Source organism: Eurytemora carolleeae, unplaced genomic scaffold, assembly GCF_000591075.1.
Source record: "Eurytemora carolleeae unplaced genomic scaffold, Eaff_2.0 scaffold496, whole genome shotgun sequence".
Classification (NCBI taxonomy): Eukaryota; Metazoa; Arthropoda; class Copepoda; order Calanoida; family Temoridae; genus Eurytemora; species Eurytemora carolleeae.
Genome location: NW_019396422.1, coordinates 170107 through 198016, shown reverse-complemented (window position 1 = coordinate 198016; position 27910 = coordinate 170107). Strand labels below are relative to the sequence as shown.

Below are 27910 nucleotides of genomic sequence, written 5' to 3'. Positions count from 1 at the left end.
TTTGGTACAGCCGACGCGGAGATAAGTAACAAACAAACAGACACCCAAACAAGAGAAATGTATACATATTTATATATTTATATATTATTTATATATATTATACATATTATATATATTTACATAATAGATGAGACGAACATCCAGTGGCACATTTTTAACGTTTTTTCAAAAGATATTTTTCATCTTTTTGGGCATACGAACACAAAAGGACACTGTTTCATGTAAAAGACCGCATTCAAAAGTAATTACAATATGAGAGTGCCATCTTAAATCTTAAAATGTTCTTTGAATTATCTCTCAATTATAAGGGCTAAAAAATGTTATAAGGAAAGCAAGCAGAGTCAGGTAAACTTGACCTTATGTAAATGTTTTCAGCTGTGTAGGCCAGATCAACACCTGTGCATCAGAGCAGCTTCTGACTGCAAGAAGTAGGAGGAGCTAAATAGCCTCTAGCCGTGCCGTACCGTGCCAAGCCTACAGCTACAGCTGGCCGAGCAGAGTGGGAGTCACACAGTCTGACAAACCTTAGTAATGTTTTGAACAGCATAGAGAATTTATCTACTCTGGAAATACGCTGTACATATGTTCTTTGAATAATACAGGCATAGCAGATCTGCAAACTATAGGAATTTAATAAAGCGATTGCTTAGGGCTCATGAAGCCTTGTTTCAACTACATTGTACGAACATATGGAAAATATACCTTCTTATATATCAGGTATTCACCATTAGCCTTTTTATATATATTATACATATTATATATATTTACATAATAGATGAGACGAACATCCAGTGGCACATTTTTAACGTTTTTTCAAAAGATATTTTTCATAACAAATTTTTATTAAAGAAAGTAACAAACATTTTTATAACCGTGTCTAAACTATAGAAAATGATAAAAATAAATGGTTCATGAATAAAATACGGCAGATATGGAAGGTGTTTTTTACTGAAACTAATTCACATAATACTGTCCAAATATTTAAATCTCTTATATTTTTGCAATTATGCCATGACAAAAATATTACTTATTTTTGTTTTCATTCGCAAAATAATGGAAAAATTATGACTTTATTATGTATTCTCCGCAATTTCGTGCTACAAAATACAGATTTAATTAGATTGAATCCACAATTTCGTGTAAACATGGTTTCAAATTAATAAGAAAATGATGCGAAATTTCGTGCAAAAAAATCATTTCTTGCAAAATCGCGGAACTGTTCCGAAAGAGAATTTGCTGTTCTGTGGAAACCTTAGTAAACACTGAGAGTTTCTAGATTACTTCAAACATGTACGTCTTCAACAATTAATGTACTTTTCCTTTTTCACAACTCTCTGCACATACTCCCTTCCCATTCTGGTAAATTTTTCGTTTCGTTTCTGGTAGATTTGAGTTTTGAGTCAACAGAGAAGATATTTCAAGGTCGTCTTCTGGCCTCTGGGATTTATTTACAATTATAAACACTATTTGATCTCTGTAACCTCTATGAAAATTAAATAAATGATAATTATGCAATAGCGCCATCATTTAAACTTATAAGCTTTCTGATAACTTAATACCATTTATTTATTTTATAAACTTATATATAGTTTAGACTTGTATTCCAATAGAAAGCAAAATAGCTTTATCAAATTAATACAGTTTAATCCAGAGCTTCGGAGCTATCGAAAGAATTCATAAAATTCCATTGTCCAGTACCCTGCTAATAATGGAATGCTTCAGATATTTGATTTTCTAATTGAATAATGTTTAAAACTGTTTCCGCATATTTCTTGGCTATTTATTCATTTTTACAATTACTGAGATTTAATTACATACTGGGCGTCCCAATAAACATGGGAATTCAGTGACAAATTCGATATCGTCTTTTTAAATAATTCTTTGATTTAGTATAGTGATACCTACTGAGAAAGCTGTAATCTGTAAGAGTTTCGTCTACTATGTTCACATTTTGTTTGTTTATGTTTTGACAGCATATAGTTGTACTTAGTAAAACAAGAAGATTGTAGTATACAAACAGAGTAAACTTGGCCGTCTTCACTCTTCATTATGCGAAGACATTATGGACACATCTTTACAGTCTTTTACCCTTTTCATAAAATTAAATCTAGCAGACATAATAATATTATGGCTTTTAAAATTAGTTATTACAATGCTAATTCATAACAAAGACGATATCGAATTCGTCACTGAATTCCCATGTTGTTGGAACACCCTGTATAAAACCCATTAAAAATTAAAAAATGAAATAATACAAATTCTTCCGATTTTTCCGAAATGATGGTTTAAATGTGTTCAATTTCTTTTTTTGGGCGGCAAATTCCATTTTTTTATCATCAAAAATTTTTTCAGTTGTCAAATTCAAATTAATAATTTTTGTAGGTTTTTCAATTGCACAGTTCTTACAATAGCTCATAGGCTGGAGACTATAATGGATTCAGACAGAGTAATGGTAATTCAGCAAGGAAAGGTAAAATATTCCTTTCAAACGTTAATTTAAATTTACTAACCTTTTACGGCGCTTCGCGCCCATCTTCTATTTAATTGTTAACATGTTCTCTTTGTGTATACCATAAAACAAAACAAAAAATTCGCGGATATTAACAACAAATTTTGTGGATTTTCAAAATGTTTAAAAATTTAATGAAAATCTAATTTTGATGGAGACAAATATTTGAAATTTTGATCATTCATTAACCTTCCCTAGGGTCATGTGAGGTCCCACACAAAATTTGGGCCTGATCGGTTCAGCCGTTTTGACGTTTATTGGATACAAACAAACATACAGACAGACAGAAAAGCTAAATTTATATATAGATATTGAATTTTCTGTTTTTATCTTTGTAGATTGTTGAGTTTGCTTCGCCAGACATATTACGAAAAAACAATGGTGGGGTGTTTAGCCATCTAGCGAGGGAAATTGGAGCTAACGATGCTCAAATCAAGACGAAAGATTAAAAAAATCATCATATAAGTTCTGCAGACGGAGAAACAAAAAATGGGTGTGTGTAGATGAAAATGAGAAATTGTTAGCATAGAAGGAAACTATATGAGAAACTTTAAAATTTTAACTAGCAATGGAGACTTATGTTTTTAGTTATCAATAAATATTATACAGTAGTTTAATAATAAAGCTTTAAAGTAACATATATATACAGTACACAATGTAATGGAAATTATCAAATCAACCCAAAAGTTGAGATAAAAGTTTATCTCAAAGCATTGTTTTTAATTTTAAGATAAAAGACAAAAATGAACTTTTCCCTGTTAGCATTATTTGTAAGGTTACCAAAGTTACAAACCACCAATATTGGTAAAAAGATATTTTTTTCATAAAAACAAAAAAAAGGTCGTGGATTTTTTAAATATTTTTTCGCGCATTTTAAAAATTTTTGTAATTCTGAGAATTCATAAACCTTCCATGTGGTCCTGCAAGGTCCCACACAAAATTTGAGCCTGATCGGTTCAGCAGTTTTGACGTTTATTGGACACAAACAAAAAAACAGACAAGGAAAGTTTATATAGATAATAATACAATAAAATAACATAATGTATGAGATATTAAGTGCAAAAGGTTCAGGGTACTATTTCATTTAACCTCAAAGGATGCTCTTTCTAGATTGAAGATAGTGTAGAGCATATCCAATAATATCCTTAGTAGAAAAGATTCATCTCATCTAGCCAACAATCTAGGATTCCCTGGAAGGCTGGAGTACTTGCAAGTTGCAATCTTGAAACTATTAATTTAGGAGTCCGTCTTGCTCCCTTTAGTGTAATATCAGTTTATTTGTCTGATGGATCTATGTCATTAAACTTTAATTAGAATACACCAAGAACATATCAAATGCCAGGAGGAGGTGATCTTTAGGGTACACTTCTTTGTAATGCAGATTGTATATTGTATAACCACCCACTAGATTTTAAAATGTTGATAATTTAACTATCCTTGAACTTCTCTATTTATCCAATCTGAAATATCCTCATACTAATATACAACCATAAACTACATGTTGCATCTAGGGTTTCCAGCGACGAAACGTTTCGTGAAAAAATGCGAAAATTTTCTGTCGCATTTCGCAAAATTTTTCGCGAAAACATGAAATGCGATTTCGCGAAATGCGAAAATGAAATGCAAACATTTTGTGAAAGCCATGATTTTCATAGCTGCAAAAATTAATTGCTCAAAAGAACTTGTGGAATTCTCCGCTCAATATTTGAAATTATCATTGTTTTAATTAAAAAAAAATGTTTGATCATAATCATGTATAACAACGACAAGTGGCAAGTGTAAAATGTAAATTTTTTTTTAACGTACAGGGTTTCCCAAAAAACATGGGAATTCAGTAACAAATTCGATATCGTCTTTGTTATGATTTAGCATTGTAATACCTGATTTCAAAAGCCATAATATTATTATGTCTGCTAGAGTATATTTATGAAAACTGTAAATGCCTGTAAAGATATGTCTATAATGTCTCCGAAAGATGAACATTGAAGACGGATAAGTTTACTCTGTTTGTATACTGCAATTTTCTAGTTTTACTAAGTACAACCGTATGCAGTCAAAACATAAACAAACAAAATGTGAACATAGCAGACGAAACTCTTACAGATTACAGCTTTCTCAGAAGGTATCACTATACCACATCAAAGAATTATTTGAAAAGACGATATCGAATTCGTCACTGAATTCACATGTTTATTGGGACACCCTGTATCTTGGAACTATGGATAGTGAATTTTAAAATATTCCAAATTATTTTGGTTCTTCCCGTAGTTTGTAAATTTTATTTTGTGTTTTAAGAAAAAAAATCTTAACGTTCGAGAAAGTATTTTCGAGCAAATTTATGAATTGTCTGATTTCTCCTAGTCGTTCTTAAATCTATATTTATATTTTGTGTTAATCCATTAATTGGGCTTTGAAAGTGAGCCTTGTATCCTAAAAATTTTAACTTTTTTGATGAATTTTCGCAACTTTTTCGCTAGAATTTTGCATTTGTTTTTTGAAAATTCTGCATTTTTCTCGAAATTTTCGTTTTATTTGCATAATTTTCATTTTTTCGCGAAATTTTTGAAATATTTTTTCGCATTATTTTTTTGCGAAATTTTCGTCTTTTTTATTTCGCGAAAATTTCGTATTTTTTCGTGAAACAGAATGAAGAAAAATGGTCCCCAATAAAAATTTCGCTTTTTTCGCAAGCAAACAAAATACAAAAATGCGAAATTTTCGCGAAACGATTTTTTCTTTCCCCTAGTTGCATCTTATATTGGTTTTATTCATATTTTTATCCCTCTGACTAACCTACACAGTACACACTCATATATGCATATAATAAATATAGTATAGCTCCATATTTGTAAACCTGAACATACCTATATATATTATGTGTTAACATTATACCCTATTACGTTCGTAAATTCACCTTGGTGAAACCTATCAGTCCTTATCATTAACCTGTATTACGATTTAGCTTAATCACGTTCATTGATTTAACCTGTAACATAAAAGCCAAAATATACATTAGTTGCAATAAGACTTGATTACCGTGTCGGTATTAGAGTAATTTTTTCCTAGTGTATCGAACGACCATCTCGTCGTTTCTGGATTAGATATGGACTAGGAAATGTAGAGAATATTGTATCTGGATTGATACATACTAAGATATTATATGGAACGAGAGAGTTCGAGGACAGCTTGCATCTGGGCGATACAGACTGAAGCATATTGAGGGAAAGAGAGAGTTTGATAACAGTTTGTATTTAGGCGATACAGACTGAGTATTACAGAGAGCTAGTTGTATCTGTATATGGATACATACTATAGAGTACAACAGCCTCATATCTGTATTGATACAGACTGAGTATTACAGAGAGCTAGTTGTATCTGTATATGGGTGCTTACCATAGAGTACAACAGCCTCATATCTGTATTGATACAGAATGAGTATTATTGATCGGACAAGCGAGTTCAAGAGCGAGTTGAATCTGTGCGATACACATTAAAGAATACATATAGTCCGTGAATCATATACCTGAAGTAGGAGAGAAAGTGCCCATGTCTACTGGAAGTGTTAAATTAGTGAAAGAACAAGAAGAGGAGAATTGGAAAGACGAGGGGTTTGTAGAATTCATGTTACCAGAAGAACAAGAAGCAGGCTGAGAATTAGTACTTCCAGATAATGGTTATAATTTGTCAGGCAGTATTCAATCTCTTCTGTAGAATCAGATAATTCTACAGAAGAGAAAAAGAGGAAGTTTATTCATGAAAAGTTCCAGATAGATGAAAATAAGATATGAAACCAGGATGAAAAACAAAAGAGGAAGTGATCAAAATATTCCGGGAAGGCTTTTTGGTTCTGGCGTTACATTCCAAACATTAAAGGAAAACAAATATCTTAGAATTTGTAAGCCATAAGAAGAGATCAGTGAAAATGAATGTAGAATACCAGCTAGGCAATGAAGTAAAAATGAAGATAACATTTGCAACAGATCTAGAAGAGGATCTAGAAGAGGATCTAGAAGAGGATCTAGAAGAGGATNGATTTACGCAAAAGCTCATTATATAGATTGACCTCCACCCCTACTCTATACACATACATCTAAACAGTTTGTTTTTAATCTTTGTGACAGAAACAATCTCAAGGAATAATAATTGTCTTAAAACATTTTTTCAAAATTGAATATTTGCAAATTATCTTTATTCCAACTCATAATCTGAGTTCGTTTCTCTTATGTCCATTTGACAGCCCAAATTTTTAATTTTTAATAATCTTTTTTGTTCGTTTATTTTCTTGTGATTTTTTATCGATTTTGATGGTTATTATATCGTTAGAACTGACGAGGGTCAACCCAGACCGAAATATATTTTCAATAAATGTGGAACTAACATCTACTTTTTCACTCTACAGAGGTTTGGTCCATCACCATCACCGAACTTGAAATCTACCTGAACCCTGATGGATCCTATAAATTCCTTATAAAATAAATACTAGAGGTTTGGTCAGAACTGCAACACACATAAATACGGTATTTATTGAGGGATACAAGATCGTCATATCTGGATAGATACAGACTTAGTATAATAGCTGAGAGTCAGCAGGCGTTGTATCTGTAGGATACATATTAAGAGAACTTATTTGAGTGAGGCATTTGCTACAACCAGACTGAAACTAAATATCTCTAACCTCAAAAGAATCAAATCAATAAAGGTACTGGGAGTCTGGATGTCTGAAATCCTAGACTGGGAGACTACTTTAAGAGAGATATGTGAAAAAAGGTTACACACGAGTATTCTTATTTTGTAAACTTAATTTTATTGATATAAACCTCAAAGAGTTCTTATTGTTTAAACAATGTTTATATTCAAAGTATACTGGAGTACTGTTATGTGGAGTTTATCTTTAACCAAAGCACATAATGAGGCCCTGGAAAAGGTTCAGAAGGTTTCCCTAACAGTTATAGAAGTGTATGTTGATTAGTTATTTGCTTTATCCGTCCTAGAACTAGAATTCTTAGAGGTTAGACGAGATAAACTCTGTTTATCCTTTGCAAAGAAATGCATCAAATCTCAAACACACTCTACTCTGTTCCCAGTAGCTTCGGTTGTGCACGACCACCAGCTATGGATTGTAGAGCTTTTTACTTTAAACCATGCTAAATTGCAATTTCAATGACCTTAACTTTTCATTTTAAAACGTATAAACTGCTGGAAGACTCAAATGATTTGGCATGGAAAACCGTGTGGTTGTGGCTCATGACTGCCGGAAGGCAAAAAAAGATAATATGTGGCATGGAAGGGGAAAATGTTGTGGCTGATGGCCGCCTGTCTTCAACCGCTTGCTAGAAAAGTGAGATATAGAAAATCTGTAATGATATGCAGAGACAGTCAAACTCTATTATATCTATTTAAATAAATGATATATTCAATAATAATCGTTTCTTAAAGGAACTATCGAAGAAATTATAAAATGCTTTGGTTTTGATTTATCTCTTATGAATCTTAGTCAGGTATACCAATGGTGAAACTTTTAAATATCTGCCCTTCGATTGTATACACTTTTTGGGCATACGAACACAAAAGGACACTGTTTCATGTAAAAGACCGCATTCAAAAGTAATTACAATATGAGAGTGCCATCTTAAATCTTAAAATGTTCTTTGAATTATCTCTCAATTATAAGGGCTAAAAAATGTTATAAGGAAAGCAAGCAGAGTCAGGTAAACTTGACCTTATGTAAATGTTTTCAGCTGTGTAGGCCAGATCAACACCTGTGCATCAGAGCAGCTTCTGACTGCAAGAAGTAGGAGGAGCTAAATAGCCTCTAGCCGTGCCGTACCGTGCCAAGCCTACAGCTACAGCTGGCCGAGCAGAGTGGGAGTCACACAGTCTGACAAACCTTAGTAATGTTTTGAACAGCATAGAGAATTTATCTACTCTGGAAATACGCTGTACATATGTTCTTTGAATAATACAGGCATAGCAGATCTGCAAACTATAGGAATTTGATAAAGCGATTGCTTAGGGCTCATGAAGCCTTGTTTCAACTACATTGTATGAACATATGGAAAATATACCTTCTTATATATCAGGTATTCACCATTAGCCTTCAAAAGCGTAACGACATTATATGTGGATTTGCAGAGGGTGGGGTGCAAGCAGTGCATAACCCCCCCCCCCAGTAAAATCAAGTAGTGTCCCCTTGAGGAGCAAAGATAGTATCATTTCTGTGTTCCCCTGTGTCCCCCTGGAAAATTTTCGGGCGAAACTATGAAAAGGCTTCTTAAGATTGATTTTAAAGAATGGATTACAATTTTTTCTTATATTTTCTTTATGTGTATAGAATGGAAAGGTTATGCCAAGGGTGAAAGGGAAAATTTGAATCTAAAATTTTTTAAAGCCACTAATTTTTAAGAACAAATGTTCCTTTTTATAGATTTTTAAACGCCCCATGAGGTAGTAAAGTAGTAATAAATAAAATGTTGTGAACATTTAAAGAGATTTTTCTTACAAGGCGTCGTACATACCACCCTCATAAAATACTACGGTTTACAAGAAATTACGATATTATTTCATATACCACCCTTAAAGAAATAAAAAATAAATGGTATAACTACAAAAATCAATCAAAATCAAATGGAAGAAGTGTCGCCCGATCACTTTTCAGTGTCCATTTTAAAAGACCTAGAGTATTTAGAATATTTATGTTTTGTTGTCAATGGTAGTAATAAATAATGAATTTAAAAAAAGAATAATAATGAAAAAGAGGGTAGATAGGATAGTGGGAACTAAGAAGGTTTATCTATTTATCTACATTTATCTATAATTTCGCATTTTGTCTCTTATACATATTTGCCGGCATATGCGCTTTAAACTGAAAATGTACAAAAATACAACTTCATATGTTTAAAACTTATTCTTTAAAAAGTCGTACGTAACTTTTTACAAATTACTTTATTTATTACCCTTACTACCTCACAGATTTATCAAAATGTTTCAAAACTTTTTTATTTTTTTTGATTGAATTTCAAATTCCCCTTTCCGCTTACAATTTTTAAAATAAATTTACATTACTTAAATTTTTTCCATAAAGGAATTGAGTCTTTGCCACAAACTTAAATTTTCTAATCCCTATATTTATGGAACCTGATGTTGTAGACTTTTGATATTTCAAACTAAGATAATTTAATGCAACAGAATTCATAGATTGAAATATCTAAGGTCTACGACATTCGGTTGCAGATATATAGGAATTAGAAAATCAGAGTTTGTGTCAAAGACTCAATTCCTTTGTTATAACAATGTGTATAATATTTTTTACATTTTCTTTGTTTCCTCATTTCTACATCACTGCAGCCAATTGTTCTCCTCATTCAGTTCTAAAGTTTTTAGGATTTTAATGTGGAGGACATAGGACACTTCCATACCAGGCAGGTTCATACTTAAATATTTAAATCAGATATTCCTGATAATTCCTGAAAATTGTCAGTGCTAATTTGGTATCCATTAAAAAATCTACTAACAAAAAAGTTGTTTAACACAAAATAATCACTTGATCTTTTTATTTATTCTTAAATGTTAATGTAAGAAACATGCATTAACCGATTGAGCCAAAAGTAAGTAAGTAAGTCTTTGCCACAAACTCAATGTTTTATCCCCTATATCTTTGGAACCTGGTGGTGTAGTAAACCTTTTATATATTCAAACTTAGATTATTTGATCCAACAGAATTCATAGTTAGAATTCTTAGATCTGATTGGTGGGGTTTCTAAAGAGATTATAAATAAGGGTTTGTTGCGGGACATCAAGGCCAAGACAGATTTAGAAGGCAGAATGGATTTTTTTTAATTCTTTAAAAAAAATTTTAGAAATTCATTTGTTTTATTGTTTTATGGTGTGCAAAGAAGACAAGCTTGCAGAGACTAAACTTTGTGTACAGGACATCGCTTAGCTATATTGGCTAAACTTTGTATTTAAAGTGGCTAGTTTAATTCCTACTCCTAGGATAAGATCCTTAAAATTAATACGTCAATACTATTTACAGACTGTTTGACAATAAAAGCACTTTTTTGGCCCTCATTCAGTTTAAAGATTATATTTAAATGCACTTAGATGCAGGCCGTCAAATCTCAAGCAACTGTGATGTAAGATTCTAACACAAAGCATGATTTTACTTAAAATATTTTTTTTTAAATTTTTTCCATCGAATTATTTCTGTGTGTGTTTCATTTCCGATCTAATGATTGATTTGAAATGGCAAACTTTTGTAAAATGATGCATAGTTAAAGATTTTATGAAGAAATTTTAAAACTTCTCCAATCATGCTCCTCGTCAAAAGAGAAAATCCAAATCAGGATGAGCCTGTGGCTCATATATTTCTAGAGGATAGTATTCAATATTTATTCACCAATTTCGACATTTTAAGTCATTACTTTCACTTTTGACATTATAACAGAATTTAGTAACTTTATCTTTTTCAGGAGATTTGTGCTCTTTAATTCAAGGATAAATCAAACGCAATAAAATCATGTCATCTTCCGATCTAAGAGACAAACTTGACGGGCTTGGATCTACTGGAAAAATGGCTGCAATATACCCTGAACCCCTATCCAGACACAATAGATGTATGGCACAGTTATCGGTTAGTATTCTTTTCCCCACCATAGTTTAGTATTTAAACATATTTATCTGCCCTTCTTCTTAACATGCGAGAATTTAACAAATCATTAGAAAAAAATCTAATTTTTGCAAATTTTACAGGAAACGATTTGGGGAAATTTTTTTATTAAAAAAAAAACACTGATTCATTCTTGATCCGTTGGCACCGTTGAGATTTTCAAATGGAGAATAATTTGAAAATCTAAGGTTTTTTTAGTTGGAAAAAAATTATATATTTTAAATAGAGAAAATATTTTTGGTAAACAAAAAAGGTTTAATTTTTAGTTTAAAATTTTTTGTAATTTTAGTTTAAAAAAGTTATATTTTTGGTCAAAAGTGTTTAATTTGGTTACATCATTCGTGTAATATTTTACCCTACCCAGCCGGCTATTCAATGAAATAAAAAAATATTTTAGAGCAATGTAATAGAATGCAATCCACACATGTATAAGAGGACTGTTAAAAAGAAAATGAACAGAAATGGAAGATTCCGAACTCAACCTGTAACATTTATGGAAATAAAGGTATTGATTTATTTATCACATGTACAAGCTGAGATCAAAAAAACATTCCATAATCATTTTAAAAGAAAACTGAGTAAATTGTCGTAATCAGAAATTATCTCAACATTAATATTAATTGAATATACATTTTTGTTCGGCTTTAAGAGATTTTAAGATTGCAAAAATCACGATACACGTACACAGGGAGAGGGAGACAATGGGGTCTTTTTTCTGCAGTTATACCCCAAATATATAGATGGGCGGATTATTGGTAACTAATAATTTGGTATATACATTTTGGTAACTGACAATTGGGTAACTAATAATTTGGTAACTTGACAATTTGGTAACTAACAATTTGGTCAATTTGGTAACTCATAATGTTGTAATTTTACAATTTGTTAACTAACAATTTGGTAACTTGACAATTTGGTAACTAGACAATTTGGTGACCGACAGTTTGGTAACCAACAATTTTGGTACTAACAATTTGGTAACTTACAGTTTGGTAACCCGACAATTTAGTAACCTGACAATTGGGTAAATAACAATTTGGTAACCTGACAATTTGGTTTAAAATAAAATTCTAAAATGAAATAAGCATGACTATTTAAAGATTTATGATTAACCAGGTTTATTGAACTTTCATATATCATTTACTTCTTTTACATATAATTACATTTAAACTACATGCTTATGAGGAAACTGAATTGATAGACAATATGTGGGGTTAGATTAGGTTAAGACAATATATGGGCCAAGAGCTGTTGTTAGGGTGGGCTAGGGGCCGAGCGTTGCGGTCAGAAAAGGAAAACGAAGACGACGTTTGTTTAAAAATACAATAATCCACAGAAAAAATAAGAAACCAAGACGACATTTGTTTAAAAATACAGTGGTGTGCAGAAAAAGTTAAAAACAACGACGATAATATTGGACAAATTATGATTTTAGAGTACATTTATACATTTACATTATACATTATACATTTATTGCTAAAAATGAAGCATGTTCAATTACAATCAAACTTGTTTGCATTCAACTCCGTGGCAATAAAACTCAATTGCAGTCAGTAACAATAGCAATCAAACCTATAACAATAAAATTAATTGTCATGTCATGTAACTTGTTATCCTCATTCCTAAGTCAGGAAGGATACACCCGTCAGGCCAGCTTTTTTCTTTCCAAAATTAAAACTTATTATTATTGGGACAGTTGTGCACCTGTTTGACATGTTTGACTTGCAACAGTTCCCTTTTATTTTGAGTAACAAAAAGGATGATATTGTGGAGACACTAGAATATTGTCTTCACATTCCTGAAGCTCTGAGACCCAAACCAAATAAATTGCAATGAATTGCAGTGCAAAGAATATTTCTTGTTAGCGTTACGTTTTTTTCTTAACTTTTCCAATATAAACTATTTTAATTACGTTTAGAAATTTTACAAAAATGCAACTTTTCTTACGTTATGATTTATCGAAACGTTATTGTGAAAACTTTTTTGTTACACCTTTTTACAACTGACAACAACTGTTTATTCAATTCGTTTCTAAGAAAGATTTGAAAAAATGTTCTATACGTTGCGTTGTATTAAAATCATCAGGCCTTAACGATTCTTACGTTACACTTTATTAAAAATAATATTGTTTCTAAACGAAAGCATTACAAAATATTTTCCGTGATAATTACATTCCTACTTTAGTATTTTTCATCCTAAAACATGAACCATGCCAAAAATTGTGTTGTTAATCTCTTTTATACTCACCGTGTATGTTGCTGATGTATTGTTTACCTTTTCAGAGAATGTGTAGAAGAATATATGCAATATAAAGATGTTATAATATTATATTTTTTAACGGTTTTTAAAATTTGTGAATGAAAGTTTTTAGTATTTTACTTTCAACTCAAGGGTGTGTCTTAAAGGGACTAGAGACGTAATTTCAAGTGACCCTCCATTTATGGAGTGGCTTGTCATGTCAGAATTCATAGTTTGAAATATCTAAGGTCTACAACATTGGGTAGCAAAGATATAGGGACTGAAAAATAACAACTTAATTCCTATTTCTTTTAGAAAAGAAGTCATAGTTTAAAATATCAAAAGTCTACATACAACACGTCAGCTTGCAAAGATATAGAGATTAGAAAATTATAATCTCTTGCGAATGTTTAGTTCTTCTTGTATTTTTTTATTTGTTTCTTAAAAAGTGAGTAAAAAAGCGGCATTAGCTTTAGTTTACTAAACAAAATAAAAATATTTTCAGGGTTCATGTTTAGGATTAAAAAATATTTAATAAAATAAGACAACTGCTTTATAAATTTGTTTTCTTTTTTTAACAAATCGATAAAAAAACAGTTTTTAATATCTATTCTAAAGTTTCCTAAAAAATTATTGATGAATAAAACATATTACGCGTTTTCCAATTGCTAAAATATTTTTGCATTTTAGTAAGTATCATACATTTCTAAATTTTTCAACCTAAAACATGAACCATGTCAACTAAAGTTATGATTTCAATTAGTCAAATAAACATGAAACACACACAGCAATTGTGTTGTGTTTAAAAACCCGTTCCACTTAATAAGTAGATTTTTTTGCTATTAGTAAATCATTTGATTAGTATAACAGAAAAAGCAAATGTAAAATTTTGTCTTCCTTTTCCAGAGTTTAAGTGGTTTTCATTAAACAATGGCAAATCAAAAACTTTTAATGTCCAAGAAACATTTACAAGATTTGAATTTTCACTAATAGCATGTTACAAAAAAAACTCGTTTACACTTTAGAAAGGAACTAAGTTTTTTTTTTCAAATATACTAATCCCTATATCTTTCCAACCTGATGGTTTAAACCTTTTATATTTCAATATTAATCTCTAATAGCAGAACATCCTTCGCCCTCCTTTTTATATCACTTACAAACGAAGAGAATCCTGCAGCATTACGCCTCCCCTCGATGTTCGCAGAAACTAGTACCCTGCCATTTTGATGAGAGATTGTGAAGTTTACAAACAGTTTTCGCGGATTTGCATGCTAAACTTTTGAGAAATGCTGCATATTGTTTTTTCTCTCTATGTATTCAACAAATAAATATTTAAACAAATTTTCGGTTACCAAATTGTCAGGTTACCAAATTGTCAAGTTACTAAATTGTTGGTTACCAAATTGTCAAGTTACTAAATTGTTGGTTACCAAATTGTTGGTTACCAAATTGTTAGTTACCAAATTGTCGGTTAACCAAATTGTTAGTTACCAAAATAATAATTACCAAATTGTTATTTACCAAAATGTTAGTTACCAAATTATTAGTCACCAATAATCCATCCATTAATATAAAATGTATTTTTTCTGATATCTTAAAATTTTTATTTTGTGAAAGGGTTTAGTTAAACATCGGAAGAGAAGAAAGCTCTAAATATTTTAACAATTAACACCATTTTTTTAGAATAAAGAAATTTGAATTCAAAATATTATTAGGAAGTAGACGAGGATAAAGGAGAAGATTTAGGCTATTCTGATATTTCTGATGGTGAAAAATCAAGGTTGGCAAATTCTTTTAAATCATTTTTAACTTAATTTGCTTCTGTATACACACACTTCATAAAGGCAATTAAAAACCACTTTCTGTACATTTTTACGTAAAAAACATTATTTTTTTTGCGTTGCCTGCAGCTAATTAAAACTTTAAACTTTAGTTAGGATATATGTCATATGATCTGTACCGTGTGGTACTCGAAGAGTAATGTTTTTGTCCTCCGAGAAAACTATTTTTTAAAACAAGCTATTTAAAGCTGAAAGGAACTGAGTTTTTGCCACAAATTATGATTTTACAATCGCCATATCTTTTCCACCTGATGGTGTAAACCTTTGATATTTCAAACTATTATTGTTTGGTCTAAAATGATTCATAGTTTGAAATATCTAAGGTCTCTGACATTCAAATGCAAAGATATAGGGATAAGAAAATCAGAGTTTGTGACAAAAACTCAATTCCTTTCTCAGAAGAAAAAAGAGAATAAAAATTATTTACAAAATTCCAGAAAACAATTGTTTTTTATTTGACTTAACCTTAACCTAAACTAATTGATAAATTAAAATAAATCTTTAAATTCATATTTTATGCATATTTAATGCGGCGAAAAATATTTCAAAAAAAGTGTTTTAAAATGGCCAATAAAGACCTGTAAGGTTGTAGGCTGTGAAGTGATAAAAAGATAAAAAATATTGCTTTTCCCGTATTGATATGTCTCCAAATGGTATCCTGAAATTTTAGGAAAAATTGGAAACATTTGGCATTGAATGACTCATAAATGAAAGTTTTTGAGTCTCTATTGTAAAAATATTGTTCAGGTCCGAGATGGATTTAAAAAGTAGATTTGAAGACATATCAAGAAATATGCTGAATAAAAGAAACAGCATAGGATCAAGGTATTTCTTATCATATTCTTAAAAATATCTGAATTTTCATACAAAGGAATTAAGTCTTTGACACAATCTCTAAATTTCTAGTCCTTATATCTTTGCAACCAAATGTCGTTGATTTTTGATATTTCAAACTACGAATTATGATAGATTAAATAGTCTAAATTTGAAATATCAAAGGTTTGCACAATCAGTTTGCAAAGTTTTAGGGATTTTAAAATTTGAGATTTTAGCAAACACTCAATTCCTTTACACTAAAATGCGAACATGAACAAAATTATTAAAATCAGTGGACTAATCAATAATTTTGAAAATGTTAGAACATTAATGATTTATTCAGTGCACTAATGAACATTTTTTCAGCCATATTTTATGAATAGCGGTATTGATTTGCGCAATGATTTATTCCGAATCATTTGTTCTTTGTCTCTCTAATATGGCAATAAAAAGTTTTGTATCAACATATCCTGAAAGCAAGAATTTTTACATTTTTAGCTAATCTTGAGAATCAATTTTAGAATTAAATCTAAAAATTCTAAATCTATTTAGAAAAAAACTGGATATCCTGGAGGCCCCAAGCGAAATAGCTATGTCCAATGATGAATTTAAAGAGAAAGAGGCAGGAGATTGCGTAGAAGATGATTTCAGTCTCAAGTTACAAGTGAATTATCCCCGTGGCTTTAATTTCAAATCTAGACCGTCTTTCTAATTCATTAATAAACCTTTCCGCAACAAACTTTAACATCATGAACATCTATTAAAGCTAAAAATCATTTAGCTGTTAAAAAATAAATGTCGAAAAATTGTATCTTTTCTTTTCTTGCATTAAAATACAACATCGTTTGGAACCAAATACGTACATTGTGAAAATTATATTTTCGGACAAGTTAATAATGTATTTATAAGTTAAATATTAAATAATAATTTGCGGATTGTATCAAGACAACATTGAACGTTGTCTCCCTTCATATCGTAGCCAGGACTTCATCTCTACCAAAAAATTAAACCAGAATATTAGAGGTTTCATATCAATTTCAAAAAAAATAATTCCTATCACGCCTTAGCCACTTCAAAAACCCCTGAAGTCTCCAGTGCCATGGTTAAATTAAATAAATAGTTTAAGTTTTTGCAATGTTTAAAAACCAGGTTACACACAAAACAAAATTGTATTAAATTTGAACTCATAGAAAAGGGGGGAGAACAAAAAGGTTTTTGAGAAAGTATAGATTTAGTTTTAAAAACTCAGTTAATCACAGATGTCAGTAAAAATACCCTCTTATGTCTCTAAGATTAATATATGTAGACTCCCATGATTAACTAGCTAAGGAGCATTCTTTGCTTTTAGCATGAACAGAGCTGAAAACTTTAGAATGGTGGATATCGAGATTAATGCGTGATTCTCTCTTTTTTATAATATGGAGACTAATCTAATCCTGTACTTGTATCCTGAAAAGTGTATAAAATTCAACCAATCAGAGTCGCGTATATGAAGCCGATAAATTTTAAATTTTGCGCGCCATTTAAGATTATAAACAGAAATGGGAGGAACTCTCTAATTTAGAAAGACCGGTTTTTGATTTTTCTCTACTATTTCCAAGAAAGAACGGTTTAAGAAGAAAATCAAAAGTTTTTCATTTGATACTCAGATTAAGTAATCGGGATTAAGGATATCTCATTCTAAAGTTTTCAGCTTTGGACAACTTGAAGGCGGATAATAATTCATTTATATTCATGTATACCTAACGAAAAATAAATGTCAATACTTTCTGTTCACATTTTCTAACAAATTTTTAAGTGATCAAGAATAAATAGGATCTTACTTATTAAACAAGAAAATAATCACTCAGTTTTTATATCAAAACGATTGCACAAATTAATGGATTAAAGTTTAAAACTGAACCAGGAAATAAAGTGCAGAAGAGAGAGCAGAAGTGATGAATAGAAAGAGAACGTCCTTTTGACTTTTCTTTCATATTTCCGGTGNGAGAGCAGAAGTGATGAAAGGAAAGAGAACGTCCTTTTGACTTTTCTTTCATATTTCCAGTGATACATCTAAATCAATCAATCAATATCAATCAATATTTTTAGTGTGATATCTTCAGAATCCAAGCTACAAAATATAACTTTCCCAATGCCGAATTGTTAGTATACTTTATGGTGGACTCTCAAAATAATAACATGAATAACCTGGAACTGCTATCTCTCCTGGGTGAAATAGACAGAATATGTAATGCAGACATAAATAAAATCATAAAATAAAAAAGTAGAAAAAGAGAAGAGTCTTAGAAAAAACATTACTGTGAAATTAGAAAACGTCCAGATCCCTAGATCGGGTAATGCTCGGTTTTATAAGAAGACATAAAACAAGCATAAAGCCCACTTTCTATACGGCAAAAAACGAGCAAAAGGCCTTTTGCTTGCTTTTTGTAAGGCAGAAAACAAGCAAAAGTCCTTTTGCTCGCTTTTTATAAGGCAGAAAACGAGCAAAAAGCCTTTTGCTCGCTTTTTAAAAGACAGAAAACGAGCAAAACGCCTTTTGCTTGCTTTTTAAAAGACAGAAAACGAGCAAAAAACCTTTTGCTCGTTTTTAAGGGCGAGCAAGTGTTAGAGTTCCCCAACTGTTATTCTTCAGGCTTCAATTTCTAACCTTCATTCAACATTTTTAATATTTCTATCCTTTATTCTTTATCCTTCATAGTGATAACCTTCATTCCACATCCTTCATTAAGCAAGCATTCATTCTATATTTTTATAGTTCTAACCTTTATTCTACCTTCTTCATATTTCTACTTATTATTCTACATCCACTAAAGTTCAATTTGCCTTTGATTTTAAATCGCAAGTATTTTTTGTAACACTGTACGTTTAAAAATCTATAAAGCTCTTGTTTTCAGATGTAGATTAAGAAATAATTGTAAAATTCTTAATATTATTAAATGAGATGAGTTTATTTTATAATATGAAATCCTAATTTTATACTAACTATTTAGAAATATCCGCTGAAGATGTTTGAGAGATGTTCTGCAACCAATGTTGTATCTTATGAAACACTTTTCAAAAATATTGATGGTCTCTCCTCTCAAATCCAAATTTTGATTTTGCAAACCTAATTGGCATATTGTGTTTTCTCTTTTTAAACATTTTTAAAAATTAAGACCAGGTGAATTAAAAGTCAGAAACAATTTGATTTATTTCAAATCTGTTTTAGACCCATGGATCAAAAACTTCTTTGTCCCAAACTTGAATCTGAAAATACATATTAATTAATGGAATTATTGAAAGGATTATATGAGCATTTATTCTTAGCAGCAAAATTGACTTTTTTATAAAACATGTTTACAATATTTTTGTCGTCAGTCATCTGTAGTGGGATATGCAGCATCTTCAATATTTAAAATATGTTTTATTTTTATTATTTTAGTTTATGACATTTTAAGGCTCACCACGGCAAAAAGTAAAAATGATGAATTGTCGAGAATTGTACAAAACATTCAAAGGGATGATTAAACTTTCATATTTTTGAAATAGGACTTCTTGATGTATTCTAATTATTAAAAATTTATAATTCATTCTATATTTTTATAAGTCTAGCCTTCATTCTACATGATTCATATTTCTAGTCTTTATTCTACATCCACTAAAGTTCAATTTGACTTAGATTTTAAATCTCTAGTATTTTTTGTAACTCTTCATCTATACCCTCGATCTATTATTTATAGAATGGACAATTAACATTATAAAAAGGACTATATGAGCATTTATTCTTAGCAATGAAATTGACTTTTTCATAAAACATGTTTACAATATTTTAGTTGTCAGTCATCTGTGGTGGAATATGCAGAATCTTCAATATTTAAAATATGTTTTATCTTTTTTTTAGTTTATAACATTTGTAATGCTCTCCCCATCGGCAGCAATTAAAAATGTTCAATTGTCAAGAATTGTACAAGCAATTTAAAGGGAAGATTAAACTTTTATATTTTTGAAATTTGCAAAGGACTTTTTGATGTATTCTAATTATTAAAAACAAATAATTCATTCTTTATTTTTATAAGTCTAACCGTAATTCTACATGATACATATTTCTACTATGAATAAATTCTACATAAATTAAGAGTTACAAAAAATATTAGGGATTTAAAATCTAAGTCAAATTGAACTTTGGTGGATGTAGAATAAAGACTAGAAATATGAAGCATGTAGAATGAAGGTATATATAGAATGAATTATTTATTTTATGCCCCTGGAAAGAAAGAAATATGAATTCAAATGTTAACAATATCGAAATAAATAAATACACAAAAATGGTACCTCAATTATATAATATATCTAATATAAAGTTTAAACTTTTAAAAAGTGAATATTAAAGAAAATCTCAAATATTAATACTGGAAGATGATAATTCAAAAGAATGTGGGAATTTCATAGCAAAAAAATTCGCAAAATGATAAATTCAAATAAGCAAGTTAGTCTTGAACCATCCTTCTATCTGTAAAGAACCTATCAATTAGTAATATTTAAAATGGAGATTCATGACGATACTACTACTGTTGAAGGGATAAAGGCAAGAGTAGACCTGCCTATACACTAGAGCATGGACTAAATTTAGACTGTTCCAGGAAAACACGGAAGATTTCTGGAAAAGACAGAATGCTGCAGAGCAGAGCAATGAAAGAATAAATTGTTGTCGCCGCCAAGTAGAATTTCTACTTGGCCTGTATGCTGTGAGGTTGAGGTCCCCGTGAACGACCTCCACTTGTGAGGAATTGAAAGTGAAAATCCAGAACCGTTGTTGAGGTCGTCCTCTATCATCGCTAGCCTTAGGGTTTTCCCGAGTAGCTTCAGTTTGACCTCAGTGGTGAGGATAACTCTTGCTTTCCCCGAGTAGGTCAGCACCTTCATCTTGTACGAGGGTCCCAGGGAGTACATGTATTGAGGTATAGTTGAAAGAGCCGACCTGGAGATGAGGCTGAGTTGACAGCCAGTGTCATACTGTATTCCTATCTTCGTCCCGCCCAGGTTCAAGGTTTCGACCAAGGGAACAGACTGGTTGGCGCTGACCTTGGGGATCGTGACAAAGTGGGCCTGGTTGCTGTGCATGCAAGCCCTCCTGTTCACAGGGACTCCATGTTGCAAGCATCCCTTGGTACACACCCTAGAGGTTCCGTTCGTGAGAGTGAGCTTGCACTTATAACTATTGCCGTGGGCCTGAGTGCAGGTGAAACAGAGGTTATTGTTGGAGATCAACTTGAAGATCTCAGGTGAGCTCAATTTACCAGATCCACAGTGTTTGCTGAGGGAAAAGTGGTTGGCTTCAAACCCCATTATTGTACACATGGCGCAGGGTTTAGGAGGACGGAATCTCTGTGGGTCAGAAGAATTCAGAGGCCGAGGTTTAGGTTTAGAGGTTCCCTGTCTGACCACTTTGACTCCTATGTTTGAGAGAGCAAGGTCGAGGTCANGGGGGGGAGGGGGGAATGGTCAATTATTATATAGTGCTGTGTATTTTGAAGCTTAGTTAGACCGGCGTCATACAAGGTGATGATGGTGGGGGTTGGAAAGCGACAAAATAAATCTTAAACATTATTTCAATTTTCAGTACTCAAACCTGTCTGTGGTTTATTTATCGCAACCAGCATCATGATATTAAAGAGTTTCTAAATTGGCTAAATCGTCAAGCCGGTTGCCTTCTCTGCTCACATGTCTACAAACAGTTCTTGGGCTAGTTTTTGCAACACACTCTTGGACAGTTTTGTTTTTGTGATTTTTGCCCTCCTTGGTCATGGAATCTTCCTATCATGGTCTCAGTAAAAATTTCAAAAAGAAAATAATATTTTTTAACGTCCCAGTATTAGTATAAGCACAAACCAGATTTCTAAATTAAATTAATTATACATTTTTGTCTATGATTTGATTAGATATATATTTGCGAGCACAATGTCAAGTTTTTTATGAATAAATATGTATATTAAGATAATTTTTTTTTTTTAATTCATACATATATAGTTGGGTAGCTTAAATATTTGTTAAGAATAGAATAGCTATTATGAACATATAAACATGCAAATAAGAAAGATTTTTTTACTAGCGCGTTTTTTGAGTGTACTATATAGTGAGTGTATAGCGTTTCATGAGTATAGAGCTTTTTAGGTACACCATTTTCAGATACACAAAATGGTTATTTTACGAGACAGAATTAAGATGAAGGTAATTTTGTTGAGTTTTGCATTAATTTGTTAAATCTTGATCTTCAACCACAAAAATAAATTGTGCACGCAATTTTTTACAAGTGTGGGTAATGAAATTGAAGAATCAAACTGGTGGGACTAGTTTTTATTTCACCACGTATGAGATAACAAAATTAACCTGAGCAGAGCTGAAAACTTTAGAGAAGGGTTAGCCTTAATCCTGGTCTGTTAACTAATCTGGAGATTAATAACAAGGGGAGAACAAGCCATATTTAATCTGAGGATTAAGAAAAAGAGAAGATCGAGCATTGATCTCGATATCCACTAAAGTTTTCAGCTCTGAAAACTTCAGAATGGTATTTCCTTAATCCCGATCTGTAAATTAATATAGAGATTAATAACAAGGGGAGAACACGCCATATTTAATCTGGAAATTAATAAAAAGAGGAGATCGAGCTATGATCTTGATATCCACCATTCTAAAGTTTTCAGCTCTGAGCTGTGAACTTTAGAATGGTGGATATCAAGATTAATGCTTAATTCTCTGTTTTTGCTAATCTCGAGACTAACATAATCTCGAGGTTATGTTAGTCTTGAGATTAAATATCTAGATCAACACATTGGATTCTATAAGACTGCCAGATTGGTTCGTTTTCATGACTGTAAGGGCCTTTCATTAATTTCTCAATCTTTTATTTATTAGTTACATTAGTTAAAATGCAATATACAAAATGGCCGAAAATAAATTCTTGATTTGTTAGAAATTGCGGATTTTTCTCATGGGATAGAATCTATTATTAAGGCTGGCATTGGTCAATGCAATTTACGAACTATATTCCTGCACTCTCATTGGAGAAAATAATGTACGGATATCCAAAGAGAGAGAAAAAGAGTGTATTAAGGACTAAAATTAAAAGTTTCCACAGTGGATATTCGGATTAAGTAGTTGGGATTAAAGGTTATCCATTCTAAAGTTCCCAGCTCTGGTTACATACTAGAAATTTTTTATTTTCAATAAGAGTAGTAATGATTGAACACAATATTGTATGAAATCTTGCGAGCAAAATACTTAAGTTTGACGTAGGGTTTCCAGCGGAATGGATAACTCGTTTCGACCAAATTCCTAAATTTGTGCGGAATTTTCCGTTAATCTGTTTTGTGTAAAACTACGGAATAAGTTTGACACAAATTAAGAGAAAAAAGGCGCAAATATTGCACGACTCTAGTTGGACAAAACTGTTGGGACAATAATGTGGGGTTTGAATAAATTTAAAGAATTTGAGTCGGAACGAAGAGAAATAGTGTGGTCATTAGAGATATGAAAAGTATTATTTATATTGCAGGTCTTCGGAGGAACACTTGTCATTGTAGGACTAGTGCTTTATACTAATTTAGCATTAAAAAGTAAGTAACAATTTTTTTCAAAATAATCCAAACTTAAATATGCTTTAATTTAATAGTAACCTAACAGAAACTATTTAGTAGGAAAAAATTACTTAATCAATTGACCATTAGGCGTTGTATCTAAGAACAACAAATTTAGTCTCTATCAATAAAGTACCAAAGTGAAGGAGATTGAGCAGTGCGCTTGAAAGGTGTCTTTAAGTTCGGAAGAAAAACCTGTTTTGGGATTTTATAGAAAGACATTTCATTCAGGATGGGTTTTTAAACGATGTAATTTATGATTGATAATAGAAGAGAATCTCAGAGACACCTATTGGAGAAAAACGGAACTTGAAAATTTTGTGATGAAGTCGTGAGAATTTCTCAGGAATTTCCGGAGAAATGTTCCTGAGAAATTCCTAGGAATTTCTTGAGAAAAATTCCAGAGAAATTCTCAGAAATTTCTAGAAACTTATTCTCTTATTTAATTCCCCTAAAAATTCGTAAACTTTGTGATCAAGTCCTAAGAATTTCCCAGGACTTTCCGGAGAAGCATTCAGGAGAATTTCTCAGGAATTTCTTGAGGTGAAATTCTAGAGAAATTCCCAGGAATTTCTCGAAACTAATTCTCTTTTTAATTCCCCTAAAAATCTGTAAACTTGGTGACCAAGTACTAAGAATTTCTCAGGAATTTCCGGAGAAGTAACCAGGAGAAATTCTCAGGATTTTCTGGGGGTGAAATTCCGGAGAAATTCCCAGGAGTTTCATGAAACTAAGTTCCCCTAAAAATCTGTAAACATGGTGAGGGTGACTAAGTCCTAAAATTTCTCAGGAATTTCCAGATAAAAATCTGTAAACTTGGTGACCAAGTACTAAGAATTTCTCAGGAATTTCCGGAGAAGTAATCAGGAGAAATTCTCAGGATTTTCTGGGGTGAAAATCCGGAGAAATTCCCAGGAATTTCATGAAACTAAGTTCCCCTAAAAATCTGTAAACATGGTGAGGGTGACTAAGTCCTAAAATTCCTCAGGAATTTCCAGGGAATTATTCTGGAGAAATTCTGAGAAATTTCGTGGGGAAAAATTCTGAAGAATTTCTCAGGATATTCTCGAACTGAGTCTCAAAACTGTGATCCCACAAAAATCTCTCATCTTGGGGACCAATTCTGGAAAATTTCTCGAGAATTTCCTAGGAATCAGTTACAGGAAATGATTCTCGAGAAATTCCTCGGAAATTTCTCAAAGGAAGTCACCACGGCTGGAGAATCTGGGGAAATTCCTCACTGTTGTTACTTGGATAACTTCTGGAGCATAAATTGTCTGCTACTCTGATATGGGCGAGAGGGTTTTTTAACGCGGCACCCTCATTTTTCAACCGATCTGGCTGTAATTTTCAGAGAACCCTCTCTACAGTATATGCATAATAAAGATGGAAACGTTTAACAACAAATTGCAAATTTTTGATTTATAAACCAATCCAGATATCTAATTTAAAGGGAGTGTTTGCAAAACATGAAAAGGGGTATAGGATTACGGGGAAAAGTATTAAATTGTGATCACATACTAATCTTACTTCTATCTGTTGCGTCTATAAGGAGAAAATGGTTAAACACAAAACATATATAAATAATTCAATTCAATTCAAAACAAATCATGCAGATATTACAACTTATAATAATAAAAAAATGTTCGACCCTTTATTATATAGTTAATACTTCGACTCCGTATACGGATATAAGACAGAGATATCACTGGCTGAATCGCAATTATGTTTAATGGCATCATTTGACATAACTTTTTTTCAAGACGTTTCTCAATGTTTTTTTTTACATTTTTTACGTTTTTTATTTTTTTTGGTTTAAGATCAAATTTCATCAATACAATTTTTTTCTTGGTAGTATTTTATGCTTCTAGTGAACTATATGAAATGGAAAAAATGGCAAATTAAAACTTTAAAAGACTTAATTTTTGATGGCATCATATGATGTTATTTTGATGTAATTTTTTCTCTATCAAAATTGTATTTTAACAACGTTAAATAACGTTAATTTAAAATCAAATTAAAAAAAGTATTCATTAATAATTTACACTGCAAACACTTATAAACTCTTCTATTTTTATTTCCCTCTCTTCAAACTCGCCACTTTTCATCAAAAGTGTATACGAAGTATATAATTTTGATATTATAATGTTTTTTCTAAAATTGCTTTGACCACTTATAAGTTATACTTTTAAATGAATTCATTAATTTTGTTGATTAAATTCAGATTTTTTGAATTTGTAACTCTCTACTTTATGTAGATAATAGATAGATGGATAATTGCAAGGTTGTAATGCATGGAAAGTTTATTGCTGTCGCGTATACTCTGCGTACATATTGAAACCAGTTCTCCCTGGGTGGAATTTGTAAAAAAGAATAGATGCATCAGTGTTCGTTTAGTATCCGAGGAGGTTAAAAGCATTAAATTTTGATAATTTTGATAATTTTGATAATTCACATAATAGTTTCCTATGACCAGAATATGTCATTGATTTTTTTTATGTGAAAGATGGATCCCATGTCAGGCTTCGACATCCGTCTTGTGTTTACATTAGCGCCCAGAGACTGTACTGCAGTACAAAAGATTTGTACACTTCTGAAATAACTTTCCTTGCATTACATCCTTGGATAATTGAATAAGTTTCACCATAGGTTATTTGGAGTCAGGCGCAACTATAGTCTAACCATCAACATAATGCACATAATACTCATGATACTTTCCAAGATACTCATTATTATACTTTTTATACTGTCAATGCCGTTTATTCCTTAGTAGCGCTGAGACAAAATTCTCGAAATAGACTTTATCAGTCTCTAGATGAATTCTAATAAATTCCAATGATTATTAAATAGCTCTTCTGCTCTCAGACGTTGAGATTTTTAAAATTTTATTTAGTGTTTATTAGATCTATGCAATTTAAAAAAGAAGTGTGAACAAGAACAGTCTTTGGCGGGGTTCGAACAGGGTTCTGCGGGGTTTGAACATGATTCCGCAGGGTTCGAACAGGGTTCTGCTAACTATATCTGGGTTCGAACAGGATATTGCAGGGTTCATATCCCTAGTTATGCACTTGGTGTGTTTCTGATCTCCGCTTTAATAAACCACATTTTTTTTCTAGTTTTTTGTGAATCAGAGCCACCTACAAGTTCAGTGCTGCCCTCTTTAAATCATATTCCACCACACAAGAAATCAGTGCTGCCCCCTATAAATGCAAAACTGTCGCTGAAAGATGAAAATGGTGTTAGTGAGCTGTCTACAAGTAATATCGAAATCAAAGGAATTGGAATTTTCAAATATTAATCATGAACTTTTCTTAATTTTGCTTGAAACTCAAACATGGATGTAACCTACATAAAATCTAGTCGAGGCAGGCCCGTAATTAGGATTTTAGAAGGGGGGGCAAATTCCTAGAAGTGCAACTGCAGCTNATTCAATTTCATTCAATTTCATTCAATTTCATTCAATTTCATTCAATTTCATTCAATTTCATTCAATTTCATTCAATTTCATTCAATTTCATTCAATTTCATTCAATTTCATTCAATTTCATTCAATTTCATTCAATTTCATTCAATTTCATTCAATTTCATTCAATTTCATTCAATTTCATTCAATTTCATTCAATTTCATTCAATTTCATTCAATTTCATTCAATTTCATTCAATTTCATTCAATTTCATTCAATTTCATTCAATTTCATTCAATTTCATTCAATTTCATTCAATTTCATTCAATTTCATTCAATTTCATTCAATTTCATTCAATTTCATTCAATTTCATTCAATTTCATTCAATTTCATTCAATTTCATTCAATTTCATTCAATTTCATTCAATTTCATTCAATTTCATTCAATTTCATTCAATTTCATTCAATTTCATTCAATTTCATTCAATTTCATTCAATTTCATTCAATTTCATTCAATTTCATTCAATTTCATTCAATTTCATTCAATTTCATTCAATTTCATTCAATTTCATTCAATTTCATTCAATTTCATTCAATTTCATTCAATTTCATTCAATTTCATTCAATTTCATTCAATTTCATTCAATTTCATTCAATTTCATTCAATTTCATTCAATTTCATTCAATTTCATTCAATTTCATTCAATTTCATTCAATTTCATTCAATTTCATTCAATTTCATTCAATTTCATTCAATTTCATTCAATTTCATTCAATTTCATTCAATTTCATTCAATTTCATTCAATTTCATTCAATTT

General features: G+C 31.1%; 2 protein-coding genes and 1 long non-coding RNA gene across 9 annotated transcripts in view; all 3 read left to right on the top strand.

Annotated features, from left to right (window-relative positions):
* The window catches only part of LOC111702986 (multidrug resistance-associated protein 4), a 33768-nt gene extending 30619 nt beyond the window's left edge, over positions 1-3149 (top strand). Inside the window, exons 23-24 of the mRNA XM_023474813.1 lie at positions 2383-2470; positions 2848-3149. Coding sequence (XP_023330581.1) covers positions 2383-2470; positions 2848-2958 — 199 coding nt within the window. The 3' untranslated portion in view covers positions 2959-3149. The remainder of the gene's footprint in view (positions 1-2382; positions 2471-2847) is intronic.
* Positions 471-16880, top strand: LOC111702987 (uncharacterized). Of its 7 annotated transcripts, none has more exons than XM_023474819.1 (7): positions 471-717; positions 9890-9931; positions 10978-11138; positions 11572-11679; positions 15128-15192; positions 16001-16078; positions 16622-16880. In XM_023474819.1, exons 3-7 carry the CDS (start codon positions 11025-11027, stop codon positions 16779-16781), a joined length of 525 nt encoding a protein of 174 aa, XP_023330587.1. In that variant the 5' UTR covers positions 471-717; positions 9890-9931; positions 10978-11024; the 3' UTR covers positions 16782-16880. The 7 variants fall into 7 exon arrangements, with proteins under 7 accessions (XP_023330587.1, XP_023330586.1, XP_023330583.1 ...); XM_023474818.1 differs by having other exon boundaries at positions 472-717; positions 9890-9927; XM_023474815.1 differs by lacking the exon at positions 471-717 and adding an exon at positions 8340-8589.
* A 5355-nt stretch (positions 16881-22235) lies between these two features.
* On the top strand, positions 22236-26956 carry LOC111703000 (uncharacterized). Its single transcript, XR_002765540.1, has 3 exons — positions 22236-22279; positions 23604-23664; positions 26802-26956. It is a non-coding gene; the product is annotated as an uncharacterized LOC111703000 (long non-coding RNA).
* Positions 26957-27910: the final 954 nt, after the last annotated feature.

What these genes read in the sequence shown, in the direction of transcription:
- LOC111702987 (XM_023474819.1), top strand. Translation starts at nt 11,025, where the DNA reads ATGTCATCTTCCGATCTAAGAGACAAACTTGACGGGCTTGGATCTACT. An exon ending in GATGTATGGCACAGTTATCG is followed by an intron (nt 11,139 to 11,571) that starts GTTAGTATTCTT and finishes AAAATATTTTAG; the next exon opens with AGCAATGTAATAGAATGCAA. An exon ending in AGAAACAGCATAGGATCAAG is followed by an intron (nt 16,079 to 16,621) that starts GTATTTCTTATC and finishes AAATCTATTTAG; the next exon opens with AAAAAAACTGGATATCCTGG.